The 19,662-nt window shown below is 48.1% G+C and overlaps 1 protein-coding gene across 1 annotated transcript in view; it reads left to right on the top strand.

Annotated features, from left to right (window-relative positions):
• Window positions 1-9,607: 9,607 nt before the first annotated feature.
• The window catches only part of LOC140267136 (endothelin-1), a 30,762-nt gene continuing 20,707 nt past the window's right edge, over window positions 9,608-19,662 (top strand). Inside the window, exon 1 of the mRNA XM_072362327.1 lies at window positions 9,608-9,673. Within this exon, the coding sequence (XP_072218428.1) occupies window positions 9,613-9,673 (61 nt within the window). The 5' untranslated portion in view covers window positions 9,608-9,612. The remainder of the gene's footprint in view (window positions 9,674-19,662) is intronic.

The following is a 19,662-nucleotide window of genomic DNA, read 5'->3' as shown; positions in this document are numbered from 1 at the left end:
TTACAACCTCTTTTTTCTGTTAAAATAAGTTAAAATAAATCTGCTCAGCACACGAAACATGGTGCAAACACACAAGAAAACTCCCGTGAAACATCCGACTTCAGTCCTTTGTGAGAATTAGAATGAAACAGACTTTATTTTGTTGGTAATTCCACATTTTACTGGTTGCATCTTTGTTTTCCTGTGTGATTATTTCCTGTTTTCTCTTTGATTCTTTTTTCTTACACATTCCTGCTCTGAATCTTTCTCCCACTTCCTCTTTCACTCCTTTCTCTCCCCTGTCCTTTTTTTCGACCCCCCCACATTATCTCACCTCCGCCTCTGTAATTTTGCTGTGTCTCGGGGCGATGGCAGAGCTGTTGTGTTAAGTTCCTGCTTTCTAATTATGTCGCTGGGACCCGATAAGAAGGGATTCATGCAGACTGGAGCTAACGAAGCTAACGAAGCTAACGAAGCTAGCTGTGATGTAACAGAGAAACTTAAACCTTTTTAATAACTCGGCACAGTTTCCTGAGGTCTTATTTTTATTGGTAGAAGTATCTCTTGGCTCAAACGCAGCGGCTGTCTTGTCAGCTCTGTTGAAACAACTCCTCAGACCACCCTGTTTGGAGGGCTGGGAGGAAAGTAGCTTCTTAACCCCCCCACCCCCCGTCCTGACAGCTTATCCTGGAGTCAGACCCTGAAAAAGAACTTCGACCAACGAGGCTTCAGCAGGATGCTGCTGCACAGTTAGTTTATGTCACATGTTTCAGTGCATTCCTGGGATCAAAACCACCTTCATTTAATAAATGCCAGCATAATATAAGTTATTATCAGCAGTAAACAACGCTTTCTCATCAGCAGTAACAGTCTTTAGCTAACTCTGCTGGAACATTAGCCTCAGATGTAGTTCACTGGGCTCTTATATCCTCTGAGCACGCGGCGTCCGTTTCTTCCACCAAAGATGTGGAATACTGATGGGTCTGACCACAGCACACGTTTCCACCGTGTGACGGTCCATCCCAGACGCCTCCGAGCCCAGAGAAGTGGACGAGGTTAACATCAGGCTTCTTTCCTGCACAGTAAAGCTTGTGAATGGAACTCTGTATTGTGGTGCTGGACAAAGGTTTCCACAGTAATCCCTTGTCCATGTGCTTCTATCAGCTGCTGATGAATGACGGTTCTTGATGCAGCGTCTGAGGGGTCAGAGGTCACGGGGTCCAGCTTAGGCTTGCTCCCTCGTCCTTTACACTGAAACTCCTCCAGATTCCCTGAATGCTTTAATGATATTCTGCTCTGTAGAGGCAGAAATATGCAGATCCCTTCCAGTCTTTCTCTGAGGAACATTGTTTTAAACAAACTGGAGCTCCTCTGAACATCTTTGCTGCTCAGACTGTCATGGAGGCTGCTTCAGGACCAGATCAGGTTACAGGAGCACAAATACACATTTGCTGCTTTAGCTCTTTATTCTCCCAACTTTATTAGAACGTGTTGCAGGCCTGAAATGCAAAAATAATGTTTATTACCAAATCAAATTGAATATGTTGAGCTCAGACTGTTATCAGCTGTTGGAAATAACTGCATCTGTCCAACTTTTTCTGGAACAAGTTGCAGATCTGAAATGTGAAAATATATATTAACACAGAAAAAAGAAGCTGACAAAGTATCATTTCTTCTTGAAATGAAATAAAAAGTGAATCACTGTATTTTTGGATTTTCCACACCAGAAGAAGCGAACAGGAGTCACGTGACTTCCAGGAAGCGCTCTGTGCGCACAGTGCATGAGGACTCACGCTGGATGCCAGGTCTCAGGACCCCCCCACCCCACAGAGAACACATCAGCGTGGGGATGTGCGCCCTGTCTGCAGCCAAAAAACGGATTAAACCAGAAAAAAGATCCAAAACTATTTCTGACAGATTTTAGATGAAAAGTCCAACACGATGTTCCTTTTTAACCTGTAATTACTTTCCAAAAGCACTCAGTAATGATAATTAATCACACGTGGGGTAATGAGAGCTGGGCTAATCCCGGAGAAGCACATTTTTCAGCTCCTTTACAGCCCAGATAAGAAAATAAACAGAGGCGGCCTGTTTGAGGCGGAGGTGTTAAAGGATTAAACAAGTGTTTTCGTTTCCTAACCCTGCCCACGTCTTGCAGATGGTTTATTTGACAAAACCACAATCCCGCCATAAAATTTACATTGTCACAGTTCCCATGTGCAGATATTGTTGACAGAGAATTTGGAAAAACATTTTCTTTGGGCATAAACCAGAGCTAACACACCCAGGAGTCTGCGAGAGGCATTAAAGCGATGAAATACAGCCGCGGTTACCTCGAGCACCTGCACGATCCTTTACGCAGACACAGCGGCTGTCTGCGAGGATTCATGCGCCATTTAATCAAATGTTCAGGCTCCCTTTGTGCTTTAGATGTTCCTAATCCTGTATGACAGGAACATAGTGGAGAATCTCTCACTTTGGATCCGATGCTGGCACCGTCTGGTGCGGACTGCTCGGCTCTAAAGTGACCGTGACTGCGCTCAGCTTGCTTTGGTCATGCTGCTGCAGAAAATCTTCCAAAAGTGCTACCAACCTGTCACACAGCCGAGATGCTGCGCGTGCGGATGGAGAAGCAGCACGAAGCTGAACGGATCCGGTGCAGAGCTCATTAAGATGCTGTAAAAAGAACCGTTCAGTTGAGTTTGATTCTGAAAAAGTACATTTATTCAGCAGGAACCAGCTTTAATAAGTCCGTCCAGGCTTCATGAGGAGCTCCACACATCTGTTCTATTCTCTCTGTTCCTCAGTGAGTGATCAGCACTGGATTCTAACTGAGTTTAAATCACTTAAATCACGCGCTTTGTGCACAGAGGAGCGTCTCTTGTCGGCCAGAACCTGCGTTCCTCTCGTCCTCGACCCGCCTGTGGATGAAGAATCTGAACTTTCGTTCCTCCTGGACATCCAGGTGTTTCCTGCTGACTCAGAGCTGACTTTAAACCCCAGTTTGCTCTGCAGCAGGTTAGGTTTCCGCCCCAGTGAGGCCATAAATATGCGTTCAGCAGCCTGCTCCGCTGTGGGGTTCACATACTTCCTGCTACTCCACCCGTTATCGCATTATTCCACCTGGAGGCGCACCGCGTGCACTCCTCCGTGGACAGATGTTTTATAGAATGAACTGATCCCAGACCCTTTGTAAAGATTTGGGTGGTTTCGGACCTGCACAAAACCCTCCAAGCAGCGCGTGAACACGTGTCCGCCATTAAAAACCAGCCGAAGAGGTGACACTGAGGCACGGCTCTGCTGCAGAGCTCAGGCCCGTGTTCTGCCGAGCAGGACCGGCCCAGAAGTTCCCCTGAAAGCCCTGAAAGCTTCGCTGTGACTCTTCTGTTTGCGCAGCTGAGAGCCTGGAACGGTCTCACTGCAGGATTTATACGTTGGGCTCCTGATGTGTTGACTTTGCTGTGTTTTCTGTTCATTTTTTCAGGCAGCCCTGACCTCTCTTACCTCCTCAGACTGATGCTTTTCTCAGCTGATCCCTGCTGCCAGCTAACAGCCTGTTTCCATTTACCTGAAGGCCCGGTTCTGCAGCGCCGCCAGCTTTTTCCCTGTCAGCCAGGATTTGTTTGAGGAGTTATTTTGGAAGTTTGCTTCAGCTTCTTGGTTAATCTGCATTTTTTAGAAAATCATTAAAACATTTGAGTGCATAAAGGCAGGAGAGTCTGATCTCTGGCCCCTCCTGATGTTCCCAGACTCACACAGAGTATTTTACTCTATAAAGATTCTGTGGTTCTGAACGTCTATTTTTTGTCTTATTTTATGAGCGTTTTGAGGCCAGATTCAAGCCGTGACCTTCAGTGTGCAGAGAAGAGTTTCACAGCCAAGTGTGAAGCATCCGGAAGGAGAGTCAGCTCCCCCAGGCCTGAGGCCACGGCCCTCTGCTGGGGAAGGGTGGACCGCTCCCTCCGGGTCGGGATCAGTCTTTGCCTGAGGCGGAGTTGGAGGATCTCGGGATCTTTTTCAGCGAATGATGGCGAGTTGAAGCGACAGTTGGACGGACCGGGGCTTCGTCAGCAGCTGCTCCGGGTCGGGCTGAGCCTCTGCCTCAGCTGGAGGAGTCTCAGCATCTCTGGACCTGGTTCTGACCCTCCGGGTCGGGATGAGTCTCTGCCTCAGCTGGAGCAGTTTCAGCATCTCTGGACCTGGTTCTCTGGACCTGGTTCTGAACCTCTGGGTCGGGCTGAGTCTCTGCCTCAGCTGGAGCAGTTTCAGCATCTCTGGACCTGGTTCTGAACCTCCGGGTCGGGCTGAGTCTCTGCCTCAGCTGGAGCAGTTTCAGCATCTCTGGACCTGGTTCTGAACCTCCGGGTCGGGATGAGTCTCTGCCTCAGCTGGAGGAGTCTCAGCATCTCTGGACCTGGTTCTGACCCTCCGGGTCGGGATGAGTCTCTGCCTCAGCTGGAGCAGTTTCAGCATCTCTGGACCTGGTTCTGAACCTCTGGGTCGGGCTGAGTCTCTGGCTCAGCTGGAGCAGTTTCAGCATCTCTGGACCTGGTTCTGAACCTCTGGGTCGGGATGAGTCTCTGCCTCAGCTGGAGCAGTTTCAGCATCTCTGGACCTGGTTCTGAACCTCTGGGTCGGGATGAGTCTCTGCCTCAGCTGGAGCAGTTTCAGCATCTCTGGACCTGGTTCTGAACCTCTGGGTCGGGATGAGTCTCTGCCTCAGCTGGAGCAGTTTCAGCATCTCTGGACCTGGTTCTGAACCTCCGGGTCGGGCTGAGTCTCTGCCTCAGCTGGAGCAGTTTCAGCATCTCTGGACCTGGTTCTGAACCTCCGGGTCGGGATGAGTCTCTGCCTCAGCTGGAGCAGTTTCAGCATCTATGGACCTGGTTCTGAACCAGGTGAGTTGGGTCAGAGATGGACAGACGGATCGGGGCTTCGTCAGCAGTAATGAGGGCGCTGCTCCGGTCCGTTTGGTGAAGCTGAGCCGGAAGGAGAAGCTTTCAGGTTCTGACCCAAAGAATGAGGTCCTGGTTTCCTTCAGAGGGGGCGGGGCTCAGGATGAGGAGGTTTTGCACCTGGGGGGGGCTCCTCCGCACTGAAAGGAGTCAGCTGAAGCGGTATCTGGTATCTGGTCTGTCCAGGAGGAGCTGGAGAGATGAGGGATGTCTGGGTTTCCCTGCTGGTTCTGTTGGTTCTGTGACCCAATCTTAGTTAAAGCAACACCAGAGAAGTTTGTGAACCTTAAAACTGTGTGTTTCTGACATGTTTTCGACTAAATTTCCCTTTGTTATGCACATTCCAGGCCTGAAATACCTTGAAAGTACCCGGGAGGGGGGGTTCATGACTTTGATTTCCCGCCCTGCACCAGAACAGTTCAGTTTCGGGTCGCTTTGCATTTTTCTGGACCCCAGATTCATGAGTGGGGGGTAACCAAAGAGCAGAAACTGTGGTGCTCGTTAAGAAGAGCAAAGAAAAAGCTTTTTACATGCTGCAAACTGGACTTTTATTGTGTGGAAAACATCTTGAATCTTTACTCAAAGAACATGGAAAAACAGAAATAAATAAATGAATATTTAATCCAGCCAGAAATAGCCTAAAATCTGATGGATTTCCACCCAAAGTGTCTTTTTTCTTCCAACTCCACAGAGCATGAAACGCTTCCTGCTTCCTCTTCTTTTTCACGTTTGATTCACTGCTAACGTTTGCATCTCAGGACACTGTGTTCACTTTGGAGTTTTATGATGTCTGCTGCAGAAGTTCTGGGGAAACCCAACCTAAAGGTTCTTTTACTGCATCACAGAATCTGCCTCCCAGATGTCGGATTGTCCTCATTAATCTCTTCATGATGGTTCACCACAGCTTCCCTGAACCTGGCCCAAAGTCACAGAAGACACAGAAACACGGAGCCACCTTTTTGTCGTGTCACTTTCTGGATGAACTTTGTTCCAAATGACCTCAGAAGAGACTGAAGGCAACTCCTCAGCATGTCAGTCCAAAGCAAATATGCAGAATCTGCTCCCTGCCAAAGTAGTAGAAGCTGAAAACAATACATTTGGGGTTGAAATGATGAATGGAAGACGGGAGTTTTAGGCTTTGCTTTGGTATCCTCTGTCTCCGTCTCCAGTTACAGCTGAACACAGACCTCAGATTCCCACATTTACACCTGGATGCTGCTGAAGTGTTCGTGACATGTGGCCAAAGTCTGAACTTCTGCTCCATTATCCTCAGTCCATCCATACGGGGGAGATTATTTCGAGCTGCTTTAGGATAGATGAGCACGAGGAGAACCGAAACGAGACCTCGAACAACAATCTATTTGTGTAAAACCTTTCTTTGGTAACAGTTATTCTGTCAGAATAACACTGAAATGACTAAATCAGATTGAATGAACCTTTGCATTAATGTGGTCTTTAATCAGCTGCTGGACTCTACAGGCCTCAGTTAGCATGTTAAAGGTTAAAGGTCACCCCAAGGTGAAGAAGCCCAGAGCTACATCTCAGACTCTACAGGCCTCAGTTAGCATGTTAAAGGTTAAAGGTCACCCCAAGGTGAAAAAGCCCAGAGCTACATCTCAGACTCTACAGGCCTCAGTTAGCACGCTAAAGGTTAAAGGTCACCCCAAGGTGAAAAAGCCCAGAGCTACATCTCAGACTCTCCAGGCCTCAGTTAGCATGCTAAAGGTTAAAGGTCACCCCAAGGTGAAAAAGCCCAGAGCTACATCTCAGACTCTACAGGCCTCAGTTAGCATGTTAAAGGTTAAAGGTCACCCCAAGGTGAAAAAGCCCAGAGCTACATCTCAGACTCTACAGGCCTCAGTTAGCATGTTAAAGGTTAAAGGTCACCCCAAGGTGAAGAAGCCCAGAGCTACATCTCAGACTCTACAGGCCTCAGTTAGCATGTTAAAGGTTAAAGGTCACCCCAAGGTGAAGAAGCCCAGAGCTACATCTCAGACTCTACAGGCCTCAGTTAGCATGTTAAAGGTTAAAGGTCACCCCAAGGTGAAAAAGCCCAGAGCTACATCTCAGACTCTACAGGCCTCAGTTAGCATGTTAAAGGTTAAAGGTCACCCCAAGGTGAAGAAGCCCAGAGCTACATCTCAGACTCTACAGGCCTCAGTTAGCATGTTAAAGGTTAAAGGTCACCCCAAGGTGAAAAAGCCCAGAGCTACATCTCAGACTCTACAGGCCTCAGTTAGCATGTTAAAGGTTAAAGGTCACCCCAAGGTGAAAAAGCCCAGAGCTACATCTCAGACTCTCCAGGCCTCAGTTAGCATGTTAAAGGTTAAAGGTCACCCCAAGGTGAGAAAGCCCAGAGCTACATCTCAGACTCTACAGGCCTCAGTTAGCATGTTAAAGGTTAAAGGTCACCCCAAGGTGAGAAAGCCCAGAGCTACATCTCAGACTCTACAGGCCTCAGTTAGCATGTTAAAGGTTAAAGGTCACCCCAAGGTGAAAAAGCCCAGAGCTACATCTCAGACTCTACAGGCCTCAGTTAGCATGCTAAAGGTCAAAGGTCACCCCAAGGTGAAAAAGCCCAGAGCTACATCTCAGACTCTACAGGCCTCAGTTAGCATGCTAAAGGTTAAAGGTCACCCCAAGGTGAAAAAGCCCAGAGCTACATCTCAGACTCTCCAGGCCTCAGTTAGCATGTTAAAGGTTAAAGGTCACCACAAGGTGAAAAAGCCCAGAGCTACATCTCAGACTCTACAGGCCTCAGTTAGCATGTTAAAGGTCAAAGGTCACCCCAAGGTGAAAAAGCCCAGAGCTACATCTCAGACTCTACAGGCCTCAGTTAGCATGTTAAAGGTTAAAGGTCACCCTAAGGTGAAAAAGCCCAGAGCTACATCTCAGACTCTACAGGCCTCAGTTAGCATGTTAAAGGTTAAAGGTCACCCCAAGGTGAAAAAGCCCAGAGCTACATCTCAGACTCTACAGGCCTCAGTTAGCATGTTAAAGGTTAAAGGTCACCCCAAGGTGAAAAAGCCCAAAGCTACATCTCAGACTCTACAGGCCTCAGTTAGCATGCTAAAGGTTAAAGGTCATACATCTCAGACTCTACAGGCCTCAGTTAGCATGTTAAAGGGCAAAGGTCATGACAGCACAGTTAGAAAAAGACTGAACAAGGATGGCTTGTTTGGAAGGGCTGCAGGAGAAAGCCTCTTCTCTCTAAAAAGAACATGGCAGCACAGCTTAGGTTTGCAAAGCTGCATCTGAACAAAGCTCAAGACTTCTGGAACAATGTCCTTTGGACAGACCAGAGCAAAGTGGAGATGTTTGGTCCTAATGCACAGCAGCACGTTTGGAGGAAACCAAACACAGCATATCAGCACAAACACCTCATACCAGCTGTCAAGCACGGTGGTGGAGGGCTGATGATCTGGGCTGGTTCTGCAGCCACAGGACCTGGGCACCTTGCAGTCATTGAGTCCACCATGAACTCCTCTGGATACCAAAGTATTCTAGAGTCAGATGTGAGGCCATCTGTCCCACAGCTAAAGCTGGGCTGAAACTGGCTCATCAACAGGACAAAGATCCCAAACACAGCAGCAGATCTACAGCAGAATGTGGGAAAAAGAAAAGAATCAAGGTGTTGCAATGGTCCAGTCAGAGTCCAGACCTCAGCCTGACTGAGATGCTGTGGTGGGACCTTAAGAGAGCTGTGCAGAAACCAAAGCTGCAAACCTCAATGAGCTGAAGCAGCACTGGAGAGAAGAGGGCCGAGATTCCTCCAGAACCAGGAGAGAGACTGATAACGTCCCACAGGAAACCATCACTGCAGCTCACTGCTGCTGAAGCTGCTGGATCAGGGGTTCACTTAGTTTCTCACTCACTGCTGCTGAAGCTGAAGGAGCAGCATATCTCTGGTGATTGAACCCAAATATCAGTAGAAAACCTCAACAGGTCCACAAAGCAGATGCCGGACCGAGGCAGCGCTCTGATTCCTTTATAAACGTGTTATTTCTCACATAGATTGGTGTAATCTTTCCTGTAACAGTAAGATGTTGGTAGGGAATCGTTCAGAGACGCTGTCGCAGACCATAGAAGCCTCATTCTGAGCAGTTATTGTGTTCCAGGGCTGGATGCTCATGATTGACCCTAACTTTATCCTTTCTGACATTCGTTACTGGCAGGGCTGGTGATTCTTTTGGACTGCAGCAGTATTTTCTGCCTGCTTCCCAGCGCCACGTGTGTTCAGGCTGGTTCACATGTGTGGAGCTCCTGGTGAGGGGATCCCAGGGCTCCAGGTCTCCCAAACAGAGACGACCGCGGCAGAGCAGGCGTGAGACTGCGAGGAAGCAGTGATTAATGATGCAAACAGCCAAGGTGCAGAGCCCGCCTCTCCGGAGCTTCCTCCTCCTCCTCCACTCTGCATCTGTTGTGATAGAGCGTAGTGCAGCTGTGCTCCAGCCCGTCACATTATCCTCCCTGCAGCTGGAGAGTGCAGAAGCCTCAGAGCCCCGCAGGATACCGCTCAGCACCCTGAACCGGGCTTCACGGCACCGGCGTGGCACCAGCACCTCACCTGCCGGGACCAAGCGGACGTACTAACGCAAACCGAAGAGCTGGTTGGAAGCTTTTAGAGAGAAAAGGTGTTTTTCTTCTTCCACTTCACACCTGGATGCTGAGGAGCAGCATGGACCTGACTTACCTCTGGCTCCTCGCCACAGCTCTGATGTTGATCCAGCAGTATCAAGGTAAAGCCGCCTGGGCGTCTTTCTTTGAAGCTCCCGTTATTTTGAAATGTGGCAGAAACACAAGAGGTTTGCTCCAGAGTGGGCGAGGCGTTGCCTTCTGGCAGCGTGCACTTCTGATATAATTCGCTTCAGACTGACTTTTAATTCTAAATTGTTTCAATATGCGCCTCCTCTGTGGTCTGATGCTCGTTATTATCTTTAGAAAAGTAACCAGCGACCAGTTCTGTGGTGAATCTCAGCATTTTCACCCGTTTTACTGTTCAGGATAAAGTCTTTTACCAACTTTATGGGACGCCTGAAACTGATTCAAGCTGATCAATCAATAACCGAAACAATCAGCCGGATCCGTGAGTCACTTTGGGTTCATTTGGATCATCAGAAACAACTCAAACTTCAGGCCTGATCTGTGATGATTGTTTTTATTTCAGTAGTTTCAGTTTTTATCTCTGAAAATGTGAGTTTTTATCCTTGGAAAAAGCACTTTCTTCTTGTCTTTAATGAGGCTTTAAAACACGAAGCTTTTAAATCAGCATATGAAAAGTGACCCAGAAATCATTTTCAGGACTCGTTGGGTGAACTTTAGCGCCACACCCCGCAGCCTCGGTGTGTCTGACGGCTTCATCATTTAGTCAAACTCATCACTGTTTTTATTCATGTGACTCTGCACAACTCCAGACCTTCCATGACAGACTGACCTTTGCAGCTTTGAGTGTTTACGGTAAAAAGCAGCTGATTATTTGGGTCCTGAAGCAGGCCGACTGACTGTGGAGTGTAGAGCGACACCACGGGGATCTCGTGCCTTCAGAGGAGGGAACTCAGAGCGTATCTGACCCTGCTGCTGGAGCTTTCACCTGCAGAGTCCTGCCTGCACCTCACTGAACCCAACATGCAAAAACCAGGACTACAGGGAGACTTTTGTGGAAGATCCTCAGATCAAAACTTGGAAGAGCAAATGTTTTCTTTGGACTTTACTGAGGATTTTAGCTCTTTTGTCTTAAGCAGTTTGATATTAAATTGTTTCACCGGCTGCATTCACACCTTACTGCTCCAGGACAGTCCTGCTAGCTTAGCATGAACCAGGGAAGGATCCAGGCAGCACAAATGAGTCCTGCTAGCTTAGCATGAACCAGGGAAGGATCCAGGCAGCACAAAGGAGTCCTGATAGCTTAGCGTGAACCAGGGAAGGATCCAGGACAGCACAAATGAGTCCTGCTAGCTTAACGTGAACCAGGGAAGGATCCAGGACAGCACAAATGAGTCCTGCTAGCTTAGCGTGAACCAGGGAAGGATCCAGGACAGCACAAATGAGTCCTGCTAGCTTAGCGTGAACCAGGGAAGGATCCAGGCAGCACAAATGAGTCCTGCTAGCTTAGCGTGAACCAGGGAAGGATCCAGGCAGCACAAATGAGTCCTGCTAGCTTAGCATGAACCAGGGAAGGATCCAGGACAGCACAAATGAGTCCTGCTAGCTTAGCGTGAACCATGGAAGGATCCAGGCAGCACAAATGAGTCCTGCTAGCTTAGCGTGAACCATGGAAGAATCCAGGACAGCACAAATGAGTCCTGCTAGCTTAGCGTGAACCATGGAAGGATCCAGGCAGCACAAATGAGTCCTGCTAGCTTAGCATGAACCATGGAAAGATCCAGGACAGCACAAATGAGTCCTGCTAGCTTAGCGTGAACCAGGGAAGGATCCAGGCAGCACAAATGAGTCCTGCTAGCTTAGCGTGAACCAGGGAAGGATCCATGCAGCACAAATGAGTCCTGCTAGCTTAGCATGAACCAGGGAAGAATCCAGGACAGCACAAATGAGTCCTGCTAGCTTAGCATGAACCAGGGAAGGATCCAGGCAGCACAAATGAGTCCTGCTAGCTTAGCATGAACCAGGGAAGGATCCAGGCAGCAGAAATGAGTCCTGCTAGCTTAGCGTGAACCATGGAAGAATCCAGGACAGCACAAATGAGTCCTGCTAGCTTAGCGTGAACCATGGAAGGATCCAGGCAGCACAAATGAGTCCTGCTAGCTTAGCGTGAACCATGGAAGAATCCAGGACAGCACAAATGAGTCCTGCTAGCTTAGCGTGAACCATGGAAGGATCCAGGCAGCACAAATGAGTCCTGCTAGCTTAGCATGAACCATGGAAAGATCCAGGACAGCACAAATGAGTCCTGCTAGCTTAGCGTGAACCAGGGAAGGATCCAGGCAGCACAAATGAGTCCTGCTAGCTTAGCGTGAACCAGGGAAGGATCCATGCAGCACAAATGAGTCCTGCTAGCTTAGCGTGAACCAGGGAAGGATCCAGGCAGCACAAATGAGTCCTGCTAGCTTAGCATGAACCAGGGAAGGATCCAGGACAGCACAAATGAGTCCTGCTAGCTTAGCGTGAACCAGGGAAGGATCCAGGCAGCACAAATGAGTCCTGCTAGCTTAGCGTGAACCAGGGAAGGATCCAGGCAGCACAAATGAGTCCTGCTAGCTTAGCGTGAACCAGGGAAGGATCCATGCAGCACAAATGAGTCCTGCTAGCTTAGCATGAACCAGGGAAGAATCCAGGACAGCACAAATGAGTCCTGCTAGCTTAGCATGAACCAGGGAAGGATCCAGGCAGCACAAATGAGTCCTGCTAGCTTAGCATGAACCAGGGAAGGATCCAGGCAGCAGAAATGAGTCCTGCTAGCTTAGCGTGAACCATGGAAGAATCCAGGACAGCACAAATGAGTCCTGCTAGCTTAGCGTGAACCATGGAAGGATCCAGGCAGCACAAATGAGTCCTGCTAGCTTAGCGTGAACCATGGAAGAATCCAGGACAGCACAAATGAGTCCTGCTAGCTTAGCGTGAACCATGGAAGGATCCAGGCAGCACAAATGAGTCCTGCTAGCTTAGCATGAACCATGGAAAGATCCAGGACAGCACAAATGAGTCCTGCTAGCTTAGCGTGAACCAGGGAAGGATCCAGGCAGCACAAATGAGTCCTGCTAGCTTAGCGTGAACCAGGGAAGGATCCATGCAGCACAAATGAGTCCTGCTAGCTTAGCGTGAACCAGGGAAGGATCCAGGCAGCACAAATGAGTCCTGCTAGCTTAGCATGAACCAGGGAAGGATCCAGGACAGCACAAATGAGTCCTGCTAGCTTAGCGTGAACCAGGGAAGGATCCAGGCAGCACAAATGAGTCCTGCTAGCTTAGCGTGAACCAGGGAAGGATCCAGGCAGCACAAATGAGTCCTGCTAGCTTAGCGTGAACCAGGGAAGGATCCAGGCAGCACAAATGAATCCTTTCCAGTGATGGACGTGTTATGAAACTTTAGACAAACTGCAGATATCCCAGAATAATCCATATTTACATAATAGGACACTAACGGTGGCAGGTTTAACCCCAGTATCACTTTGCAGCCGTCGTGTTTTTCATGCTCGACCCGCGTTCTGTTTCAAAGCTGAAGCCTCCAATCGGCACCTGGACTCAGCAGAAGTGCGTCCACAGCCACAGAGAACATTACGCCTCCGTTCTCTCCGGGTTTCCACTGTCAGCTGACTTCAGATCAGCTCTGCTGTCTTTAATGCTCTGGTCCGAGCGCTGGATCTGCACGAAGCGTTCATTTCCAGGCAGAATCGTCCTTCCGCACCGTGAGCCGTCAGTCACTCCATGCCTGGGATGTTTTAGGAGCTGAGACAACATCTGATGAGGCCCGGCCCAAAAAGAAGCAGCTGCTCTCCAGCTCTTCTAGTTAAACCTGAACCTGGATTTATCTTTGCAGTGTTTTAGAGACTGTTTTACTGACCCTAACCAACTAGCTTGATATGCCAGAACCGAACCGGTGTGCTGATTCTGAGGCATTATTTCAGTTTATATGGAAGGTATCGCCCATAAACCCTCTTTAAAGGTGACTAACGCTCCTTTTCCTGCCGTTTAACCAACTTTCATGAAACCAAAGTTCTACACGCCGTCGTGTACATCAAACAAAGAGGAAGTTAGACGGTGAGACGGTGGAAATCCTGCTTCAGAACCTTGAAAAAACTCTCTTAGACTTAGAGCAAATTGATCTTAGTGTTCTTGGAAAAACCACCATATTGTGCCGTGTTTTCTTCTTTAATATCTTCTCATTTAATGTCCAGGACCCGGAGAACTGTGCCCTGAACCCAAGGGATGTTCTGTTTTACGGTTAAAGACTAAGATGGGAAACATTTAGCCTCTCTGAAACTCTCGTGAGGCAGCAGAAGAGGCTGATTATTAGATGAAGGGAATAATTACCCAAACCTAAAGTCGACTTTATCCCATTTTCTATCAGGTTTCCTCTCACAGGATTGTCTGCACTTGCAGAATGAAAACACTCTTCACATGTGCAGCACATGTTGAAACAGCTCAGCAGCAGGTCTCATTTAGTTTCCCTTGATATGCAAATCAGCTGAACCGCAGCTGGTCTCATTTACAGCTGCTGCCCTAATGAATAAGAAAAAATAGCTTAAATTGAAAAATCCTGACGGAATATTCTGCAGTAAACATCCGTCTGAGTCCCGGTGAGTGATGCCTCTTCAGTTAAAGGAGTTCAAACCACTCCAGAAATGTAGAGCTGATCAGCAACAAAGAGCTCAGATCGAATCAAAGTATTTCAGGAAGCAGACGGCGTGTAAATCTGTTCATTTCTGGTGCCTCTTTCACCCATTTTCATTCTCACTGTCCAACCATTTTCAGCTCTTTCAACCTCCCTGTTGCCACTGCTCTGTCTCTGCTGGCCGAACCCCCCCCTTTGGTCTTAATTTGTGCAGTGTGCTTTGTGTTTGTGTGTCACAGCCAGACATCTGAGGCTTATTAGGGATTGCTTCAGAAAACAGCAATTTAAAACCACAAGACGATGCCAGAGTGTCTTTCCTCCAGCGCCCCGGACCCTAAATAAATCCTTTCTGCAGGGGTGACCTGAGCCAGTTGCCTGTGTGTTTTGGTGCTGTTGTAAACATTCAGTGTCATTAAATTCATCCACTGGGCGTGGCTGCAGTGGAAATGTCCCGTTCTTCTTGGAAATAGTTAATCTGTTAAACAATAGAGGAAGAATTCAGTCCAATTCGGTCCAATGCTGATGCAGCAGACTGTTACAAAAACCTCAGCCGGAGGCAGAGATGCATCTCTGATTACATTAAATGTTTGCTCCCAAACCGTCAGAATAAACCGAATATATATTAATATATATTATAAAACAGAATATATAACACTTTTTCCACCTAAATAAGAGCATTTGCCGTAGAGATGAAATAAAGCGGAAATAAACCTCAGAAACTCAGAAACAGATCACGTCCATCAACATGAATACAAGGATTTTTGTTCATGTTGTTGTATAATGATTCATTATTAAATTAAACACGTTTCAATTTGCATAATTGTGGGCGGGGCCTAATCAGGCCACCGGAGGTGACCAATCAGAGTCGACTGGGCCTTTCATGACCGGGCTGCTGTTTTTCAGGACATCCTGATTTAAAAGGGTGGATTATATCAAAATTGCTGTTATTAACTGTGTTATTGATCTGTTTGTATCAAGCTGCAGGATGTTTCTTTCTGCTGTAAACTTAAACGTCACATTACTGCGCGTCAGTTTTATTTACACAACAGATTTGAAGTTTTTCTGTTATTTTGAATTATCATTATTATATAGTTATTAGTAGTATTATCAGTTATTATTAGTTATTATCTGTTGAATGCTCTGAGCCACCATAAAGCTGATAGATTCTGTTGTGTATCACAGTTATTTTAGGAGTAATACCACCTTACCTGGTGTTAATCACTGACACTTCTGCAGCTAACTAGCTTCCTCTGCATGGCAGCACTTTGGATTCACAGCTGAAGCACAGCAGAGAGGGAACCTTAAAGCAGAACTTGGTAGATTACCAGAAAATTTTAGGCCCAATCCCAATTCCCACCCTTAGCTCTACTGAGTAAGATGTCTCTTTTAGTTTAGAAATCAGAGTAGTGGTCATTGAGGACCTCAGCTGGGGTGTTGGGGGATATTTGGCTCTATGACCACGACTCCTTGACCTCCAAAGCAAAAAAGGTCCCCCACCCAACCTGCAGGGTCAAGGCCTTGGGCCTCAGTATAACTGTGATCTTTTTGCTTGCACAGCAGCAAAAGTCAGTCGAGTCAGCAGGATGCCTTCTTACTTCAGTGCATGAACTATGTGACGGAGTAAGCAGAATCATCAGCCCTGGAAGCTGAAGGTGTCTTGCTGCTGAAATGAATCCCCCTCGTTCAGCAGCTCTCCCTGAGAGTGTGTTCTCAGAGAATCCCCGGCTAAACCTGCTGCCCAGAAGCTCACAGTTAGCGTGATATTACGGATAAAATATGATCGTAGAAGCACTTTGTAAGAGGAAACTCTCAGACCATGATTCATGTAGAATGAGGGACCACCAGAACTTATCTTTCTCGGTTAATCTTGAGGATTTCTATTATGAAACATCCATATCCAGCGTGTTATCTTTGTGTCAACAGAGGAGTTATACTGACAGCAATCCATCGAAAAGTACTGTAATCAGTTTATATTAGCTGTCTGCCATTTGTGTCTAATCTAAACCAACAGAGGAGGGATAGGGAGTGCTTTACTCTCCATTTATATTAATATGTCTGAGTGGAAGATGTCCTGAATTAAGGAAATCTGATTTAAGATGTGTAGTAGCAACTTGTTTTGTCCTCTCTCCTTTTTATCATCTTTAGATTATATAAAGTGCAGCTTGGTTCTGCAACATCACTAACCGAAGTTAGAGGCCGGTCACTGACCGAGGCTAGAGGCAGGTCACTAACGAAGTTAGAGGCAGGTCACTCACCGAAGTTAGAGGCAGGTCACTAACCGAAGTTAGAGGCAGGTCACTAACCGAAGTTAGAGGCAGGTCACTAACGAAGTTAGAGGCAGGTCACTAACGAAGTTAGAGGCAGGTCACTGACCGAAGTTAGAGGCAGGTCACTAACCGAAGTTAGAGGCAGGTCACTAACCGAAGTTAGAGGCAGGTCACTGACCGAAGTTAGAGGCAGGTCACTGACCGAAGTTAGAGGCAGGTCACTGACCGACGTTAGAGGCAGGTCACTAACCGAAGTTAGAGGCCGGTCACTGACGAAGTTAGAGGCAGGTCACTAACGAAGTTAGAGGCAGGTCACTAACGAAGTTAGAGGCAGGTCACTAACCGAAGTTAGAGGCAGGTCACTAACCGAAGTTAGAGGCAGGTCACTAACCGAAGTTAGAGGCAGGTCACTAACGAAGTTAGAGGCAGGTCACTGACCGAAGTTAGAGGCAGGTCACTGACCGAAGTTAGAGGCAGGTCACTGACCGAAGTTAGAGGCAGGTCACTGACCGAAGTTAGAGGCAGGTCACTGACCGAAGTTAGAGGCAGGTCACTGACCGAAGTTAGAGGCAGGTCACTGACGAAGTTAGAGGCAGGTCACTAACGAAGTTAGAGGCAGGTCACTAACGAAGTTAGAGGCAGGTCACTGACCGAAGTTAGAGGCAGGTCACTGACCGAAGTTAGAGGCAGGTCACTAACGAAGTTAGAGGCAGGTCACTCACCGAAGTTAGAGGCAGGTCACTGACCGAAGTTAGAGGCAGGTCACTGACCGAAGTTAGAGGCAGGTCACTGACGAAGTTAGAGGCAGGTCACTGACCGAAGTTAGAGGCAGGTCACTGACCGAAGTTAGAGGCAGGTCACTGACGAAGTTAGAGGCAGGTCACTAACGAAGTTAGAGGCAGGTCACTAACGAAGTTAGAGGCAGGTCACTGACCGAAGTTAGAGGCAGGTCACTGACCGAAGTTAGAGGCAGGTCACTGACCGAAGTTAGAGGCAGGTCACTGACCGAAGTTAGAGGCAGGTCACTGACCGAAGTTAGAGGCAGGTCACTGACCGAAGTTAGAGGCAGGTCACTGACCGAAGTTAGAGGCAGGTCACTAACGAAGTTAGAGGCAGGTCACTTACGAAGTTAGAGGCAGGTCACTAACGAAGTTAGAGGCAGGTCACTAACGAAGTTAGAGGCAGGTCACTGACCGAAGTTAGAGGCAGGTCACTAACGAAGTTAGAGGCAGGTCACTGACCGAAGTTAGAGGCAGGTCACTGACCGAAGTTAGAGGCAGGTCACTAACGAAGTTAGAGGCAGGTCACTGACCGAAGTTAGAGGCAGGTCACTGACCGAAGTTAGAGGCAGGTCACTAACGAAGTTAGAGGCAGGTCACTAACGAAGTTAGAGGCAGGTCACTGACCGAAGTTAGAGGCAGGTCACTAACCGAAGTTAGAGGCAGGTCACTAATGAAGTTAGAGGCAGGTCACTAACCGAAGTTAGAGGCAGGTCACTGACGAAGTTAGAGGCAGGTCACTGACGAAGTTAGAGGCAGGTCACTGACCGAAGTTAGAGGCAGGTCACTAACGAAGTTAGAGGCAGGTCACTAACCGAAGTTAGAGGCAGGTCACTGACGAAGTTAGAGGCAGGTCACTGACCGAAGTTAGAGGCAGGTCACTGACGAAGTTAGAGGCAGGTCACTGACGAAGTTAGAGGCAGGTCACTGACCGAAGTTAGAGGCAGGTCACTGACGAAGTTAGAGGCAGGTCACTAACCGAAGTTAGAGGCAGGTCACTAACGAAGTTAGAGGCAGGTCACTGACCGAAGTTAGAGGCAGGTCACTGACCGAAGTTAGAGGCAGGTCACTAACGAAGTTAGAGGCAGGTCACTGACCGAAGTTAGAGGCAGGTCACTGACGAAGTTAGAGGCAGGTCACTAACCGAAGTTAGAGGCAGGTCACTAACGAAGTTAGAGGCAGGTCACTGACCGAAGTTAGAGGCAGGTCACTGACCGAAGTTAGAGGCAGGTCACTAACGAAGTTAGAGGCAGGTCACTGACCGAAGTTAGAGGCAGGTCACTGACCGAAGTTAGAGGCAGGTCACTGACCGAAGTTAGAGGCAGGTCACTGACCGAAGTTAGAGGCAGGTCACTGACCGAAGTTAGAGGCAGGTCACTGACCGAAGTTAGAGGCAGGTCACTGACCGACGTTAGAGGCAGGTCACTGACCGAAGTTAGAGGCAGGTCACTGACCGAAGTTAGAGGCAGGTCACTGACCGAAGTTAGAGGCAGGTCACTGACCGAAGTTAGAGGCAGGTCACTAACCGAAGTTAGAGGCAGGTCACTGACGAAGTTAGAGGCAGGTCACTAACCGAAGCTAGAGGCCGGTCACTGACGAAGTTAGAGGCAGGTCACTAACGAAGTTAGAGGCAGGTCACTGACCGAAGTTAGAGGCAGGTCACTAACGAAGTTAGAGGCAGGTCACTGACGAAGTTAGAGGCAGGTCACTGACCGAAGTTAGAGGCAGGTCACTAACGAAGTTAGAGGCCGGTCACTGACCGAGGCTAGAGGCTGGTCAGGCTGAGGCAGGTCACTAACCGAGGCTAGGCTGGCTGCAGCAGGTCCGTTGGTGGTTATCGAACGGCTTCGCCCCACCAGGGGTTGTTGTTGGAGAGCAGAGGGTTTCCTGCCCCCCTTCAGTGATCCAATATTCTTGCAACATTTCTGGGCATTCAAACTGGAGATGTTTAGACTCCAGAAAAAAGCTCCAGATCAGACAGGAGGGGTTTACATTGGCTATCATCTTGGCCTCAGCACCTTTATTACATCCAAAGAAACCTGAATCGGCCCAGGTCAGAAAAACACAACGAACTGGAAATGCTCAAGAGTGACTTCAGCTCCACACTTTTTACTTTTTACACAAGACTTCTGCATACCAGAAGGTCCTTTTAATGCATGCATTCAAGCTGATAAACATGGAGAAAACTCCTCTGGGTGCAGAGAGGTCTCTACCTGCAGAGTGACTCCTGCCAGTCCAAACAGCCGGCGCATGGAGGCACATGGATGAGCAACTGATCCACCTGTTTATTATCAAATAATGTCAAACCCCATGGAGCCAACCAGACGCTCTCATAACAGGGCATGAAATTAACTTTTGCTTGGCAGTCTCCAGACAAAGTAGGAGCCGGTGCTG

The sequence above is a fragment of the Leuresthes tenuis genome, unplaced genomic scaffold, assembly GCF_036924035.1.
Source record: "Leuresthes tenuis unplaced genomic scaffold, fLeuTen1.0.hap1 SCAF_13, whole genome shotgun sequence".
NCBI classification, from domain to species: Eukaryota; Metazoa; Chordata; class Actinopteri; order Atheriniformes; family Atherinopsidae; genus Leuresthes; species Leuresthes tenuis.
Note: the sequence above shows the minus strand (reverse complement) of the source record. Positions and strands in the feature narration are given on the sequence as shown.